Source organism: Egretta garzetta, unplaced genomic scaffold (genome assembly GCF_000687185.1).
Source record: "Egretta garzetta isolate BGI_Z169 unplaced genomic scaffold, ASM68718v1 scaffold46, whole genome shotgun sequence".
Classification (NCBI taxonomy): Eukaryota; Metazoa; Chordata; class Aves; order Pelecaniformes; family Ardeidae; genus Egretta; species Egretta garzetta.
The window spans coordinates 1102397-1108002 of NW_009260268.1; the positions used below are offsets into that span (position 1 = coordinate 1102397).

A 5606-nucleotide genomic window follows, 5' to 3' on the forward strand; every position below is an offset into this window, starting at 1 on the left:
GGCTGCCGTCGTCTGGGGCGTCGTCTGGGGATGCTGGCTTTATTCTTCCTGTAAATTCTAAAGTGGTCTGGTCATCGAGATCGTAATTAAGCCCTAGCAGGTCGGGTGTGTAAAGAGGTGTTGAAGCCCTAGAAACATAGAGGGGGTTGGAAATAATGAGGGAAAGCTTTTAGAATTGGTCGTGTTCACTTAGGGTAAATTTTAAAATCGCATTCAGCTTCAGGAACCCTACAATATACGGAAAATTATAACAACAGTTCCTAGTTCTGCTTTTTTCATAATCTCATAAGTCTTCACAAGTCTGAATGAAATGTGATGAGAGAAAGGTACATACACATCGGCCTGCAGAAAAGGAGCTCTTAATTCTGTAACTTGTTTTTTAAAAGTCATTTTAATTAAACCAAGTATTTAAATAAATAAAGAACATGGCATCTGCTCTCGGTGTACACAGTATGTAATTTTCCTACTAGTTCGTATCCTTTCTGTTGGCAGCATAAAATAATTTACCAGTATAAAACTCTTCTGGGGCTCACAAGACCACCTGGCAGAGGGAGAAGCTAGGATGTCAGTAAGCAGGCCTAGCCGATCAGCTGTGAAGGTACAGCCCTCTGGTTTTGACTACAGAGGTGGCTAGGGTATTTATTTTTTTTTATGCCTGGTTTTGCTTAGCTGTGAGAAACTGTGCATTGCTTCTGTCCCAAGTAAGTATATCCAGACAGAAAGTTGGGGAATTTTTCCCCACCTTCAGTTTATAAAAGGCAGTGTAGGAGAGTTTGTCATTAAGGCTCAGTAAGATAGTACTTCAATGTAAGAACAATTTAAGGAAGAATGTGGTTCAAGATATATCTGCCTAAGACAGGCAATCAACAGATCAGTCTTTATAGGCTTGTATCTTTCAGGACTAAGCTTTTCAAAGGATTTATGCTCTTATGGTTTCAAAAAGAAATTTCATTCCCTCAAATATATTGATGTTCGTAACTTCTACAGTAAAAGTCACCTCAGGGCAGACTCTATTCATTGGCAAATGACCATCATAAGGGTCTTGTGCTTTTTAGATCTCACAGTGGCTGCTAACCATGGCCAAAGCCTTGGCTGCTGCTGAAGACTGTGCTGTATAAGAAAGTTCATACTATGATGCCTCTAAGGGCTCACCTGATACCAAAGTGGTATTGAATTTAACTTAAAATATTTTGAAAAAACAAGTTTTCCATCTCAGTCAGCTCTTACTCTGATTTAGTTTAAACAAACCCGAGTGGCTTAAAACTAAAATAAACCTTGCTGCACGCCAACTTACTGCAATACTTTTATTGGAAGGGATGAGCTATTTACGTGAGAGCAAATTTTGCTTTCTTCATATTTTGATAATAGGCAAAGTAAATGTTGTTGATGTTATGCAAAAAATATTTTTATTTTTCTACTTGACAGAATAATAACCATAAACACCTCTAAATGTATATCATTTCAAGGTAATAATACAGTGGGAGATTATATAGAGAGTAGCTGTGAAATTTCACTAACTAGCTGAAGACTTGCTGATTTGCCAGAGTCGCTTTCATGCATATTTGCTTTGCAATTGAGTGTTGTGATTGAAGCACTGGTACATGTGTCTGTGCCTTGCAGTTTGGGCTCTGATGACAGTGAATATACTGCTTGCAGGTTTCAGCAGGTTCCAGGGAGCCTGAGGTGCTTGTCAGGGGGACCTTGACAGGCTGAGAAAAATGTGCTGGCAGAAACTTAAGTGCAGGATTTGCAGGACTTTCAGGGCCCTGCACTTGGAACAGAATGATGTCGTGCAGTCAGCACAGGGCTGGCTGCTGGTCAGATGGAAAATGGCTCCACAGAAAAATAGGACCTAGGCTCCTATGCCAGTTTAGTCCAAGTCACTAGCGTGCCCTTCCAAGGAAGAGGGCCAGCCCCATACTGGGCTGTGCTAACAACAGTGTAGCCGGCAGGCTGAGGAGAGTGGTTCTTGCTTCCATTCAGCACTTGCAAGGTTGCATCTAGATTACTGTGTCCAGTAGGAAAAAGATAATAACATACTAGAGTGAGTCCTTGATATGATTAGCAGGCTGAAGCACATGATACACAAGGAGAAGCTGATAAACTGGGTTTTTATTGCTCTCTTCAGGTATCTAAAAGGAAGGTATGGAGGAGACAGAGATGGACTCTTGTCAGCAGTGCACAGTAGGATGAGAGGCAGCAGATGCAGGCAACAATAGAAGAAATTCTGGCTAGGTATTAGGAAAAATTTTCCATTGCGACAATAGCAAAGCCCTGGAACAAGGGCTCAGAGAGATGAGAGTGTCCATCCCTGGAGATACTCTGAAGTTGATTGGACAAGGGTCTGGGCTGGCTGATCTAAGTCACTCCTGCTCTGAGCAGGTGTTTGGATCAGATAACCTGTAGAGGTCACCTGTTATAATTTCAGTGGAGTTTCATGTGCTAAGCAAGAAAAGATTATTGCTTCAATCTCACAATTATCTTTTTCTTGTCCTCTAATAGTGTCCCACCTGCTGATGAACATCTTCTGAGATTAGACATTCAGCTAGTAGGAAGAGAGAAATATCTCTGTGGGCTCAGCGGAGGCTTTTTTGTAATACACAATACCCTATGTGAAACACTGAAAGCATATTATTAGCTTGGATAGAAGCTCCAGCAAGAGGCATATAGAGAAGGACGTAGGTCTGCAAATAGCAGGACTGACACTCTAGCAAGTATTTAATATTCAAACTATATCTGTTTAGTTTACATTAGCCTGAAACCCTTACTGCGAATTTATTACTTGAAGGAAAAGGCATAAAATACCCTGATAAAAAAGATGTATCGTTTCAATTCAGAAAAGAATGAGCTACATTACAATAGCATTAGCAATAGTGACTGTCTGCTTCCTGGGTTAATAGTCTCATTGGTTTTGGTAGAGCTGCTTAAGGAGAAAAAGTTCAATATTGTCCAAGTTGGAAAATTAGTTTATACAGCTACTTGCTGAATGTGTACTGATGTTAGAACAAAGTAGTATAAATTCTGGTTTAATCTTTGTGTTTGTGTGTACTCATTTTCAGACTGCTGCAAGTGAAGAGAGAACCTCTGGTCATGATTTCCTTGTTGGACATGTTTACAGGGGTGTGGAGACATTGGGAAAGGAACTTTTTATGTATTTTGATCAGAAAGCTTTGAGGTAAGCGGTGAGAAAAAGGTTTCCTATGTGTTCAGACTGTATGTATTTGGGGGGGTCATCTTGTTCCTGCTAATGTCAGTTTCAGAGAAACTTTTCAGCAGCCTCTCTGCAGTGCTGGAAATACTGGATGTAGTCACATTTTCAGATAATTTATTGCTTTTTTCTTAGTCTAATATTCCATGAAAGGTATCAGAAAAGGACAATTATTCCTTGAAACACTTTGTTTCAAACAGGACATTGCATTTTCCAGGCACAAAACTCAGGGAAGTGCATGCATTTACAGTTACTTAATGTCTTCCACTACAAACTGTACTTGCAATTTGTTTTAACTTTCCTTAAGAAATTTAGACTGAAATTCTGGGCTTAACTTTTAATTGTTCAATTGCTCTGATAATAAACTTGTGTGAAAAAAATGCCAAACTTAAAATATTCTGTGTGTGTACATTTATGCTGCCTTTCTTTCTTTAAACAGTATTAGCAACTCTGTGGAAGTATGGTTTGAAATTTGGCAGATTAATAGTTTGGGTATCATAAATGTAACTCAACTTCCTAGTGAAACCATGTCTCCTAGACAAATGGTAAAACTGCCAAATCATTGTTTGTTCATGCTTTGCAGAGCTTATTAGGGGTTTGTTGTCATGTTTAGGATTTTGTCATAAGCTTTAACCCCTTGGGCTTGTAGTAGACACCAAGCTTGTATTTGGCATCTAGTTTACTTTTTCTAGTCCAATATGCTTCTCTACTGCAAAGTCAACTAAAAATAAATTAATCAAATGCGCAGTGTAATGGATAATTAAAAAATTCCCCTCTTGTTCTTTATGGTAATTAATATAGAATGCATAAGTAAAGTCCTTACTTTTAATAGGTAAGGCTTGCATTTAGTGCTTTTCTTTTACCCTTCTAATTGCAACATAATTCCAATCTTTCTAGATCTTTAAAAGGGAAAACGACATCACTTCTATGTTCAGCGTAGTCTTTGTCGCCTAGTGACAAAGGTGTAAGGTCATGATTTTTGTTCATTTAAGACTGATAATATCAACACATACCTTACAATTCTGTGACATAATATTTTGCCAGTGACACTGCTATTACAGGAGAGAGATGGAACTGAAAATGCTTGGCTGCAAGTACAACAGTTTACAGTAGTTGCATGCTGGATAAATCAAGGCAGTGATATATTAATAGTTACCTGGGGTGATGTGTAGACTGATCTTACTTCTAGTGTCAGAGAAATGCAACTAGTCTTACAAGCACATACGAGTCTTTACATGACAATCATAAAAGTAACTAGTAGGACAGGACTGCATATGTGTTTAAAGCTACCCATATTTGTGAAGGATAGGATTATGGTCCTAATCAGTTTCTCTTGCTTTGTATTGTGCTTTATTAAATAGAAACAGAGAAGAAATAGCAGTTTTAAAAAAGAAAAAGATAAGTCAGTTATAAAGGAAGATTAAAAAAAAAACAGGCAGGGGATGTAACTGATACAGATGTTAGCCTTTTCTAGATGACTATTGTATGTATTACAAATTGATTGGATAAGCAAAGGAGTAAATTACACAATAAGAAAACATTGTTTCAACAGACTGAATTACATTGTCAGAAGAAAAAAGCTATTACTAAGGAACATAAGTAAGCATTTTGCAAAAGTTCTCTTTAAAGAGAAAGAAAATGTGGCCAAGTCCTAGTAGGGGAAATATAATCCTTTGACCCTGAAAGATCTTAAATATTCTTAAGCTTTCTAGTCAATGCAATAACTTGCTGTACTTAATGAAAACAACCTTCAGTGATTGTTTGATTATAAGCTTAAAAGTGTCATCAATTTATCAGTTACTGTAGCTCTAGAAACTGTATTTAGGAAGTCCTTTAGACACGGCACTTGTTTGATTGGAAACATTGTAGAAGTTATGTACAGGAAAGGTCTCCTCTACACAAGAGACAGAAGTTACTTATCTGATTATCAAGATCTTCATTCTCATGTTTTAAAAATGTAAGTTGTACATCTTAGGGATGCAAAGAATAATAAGAAGGGATTCTACAGGTATATCAGCCGGAAAAGGATGGTTAAAGAAAGCATACCCCCGCTGATGAGCGAGACTGGCAAGCTGGTAACAGCAGATGAGGAGAAGGCTGAGGTACTCAACACCTTTTTTGCCTCAGTCTTCACTGGCAGCCTCTCTCCTCACCCCTCCCGAGTTGATGGATGGCATGAGGGGGACCGGGAGGGCAAAACCCCTCCTGCTGTAGGAGAAGATCGGGTTTGTGACCTCCTGCGGAACCTGAATGCACATAAGTCCATGGGACCTGATGAGATGCATCCCAGAGTCCTGAGGGAATTGGCCAATGTAGTCACCAAGCCCCTCTCCATGATATTTGAAAAGTCATGGCAGTCAGGTGAAGTCCCTGGTGATTGGAAAAAGGGAAACATTGT

The 5606-nt window shown here is 38.8% G+C and overlaps 1 protein-coding gene across 1 annotated transcript in view; it reads left to right on the plus strand.

Moving 5' to 3' along the window:
- NEIL3 (nei like DNA glycosylase 3) overlaps window positions 1–5606 on the plus strand; it is a 29532-nt gene that overhangs the window by 4978 nt on the left and 18948 nt on the right. Inside the window, exon 2 of the mRNA XM_009642350.1 lies at window positions 3060–3175. Coding sequence (XP_009640645.1) covers window positions 3060–3175 — 116 coding nt within the window. The remainder of the gene's footprint in view (window positions 1–3059; window positions 3176–5606) is intronic.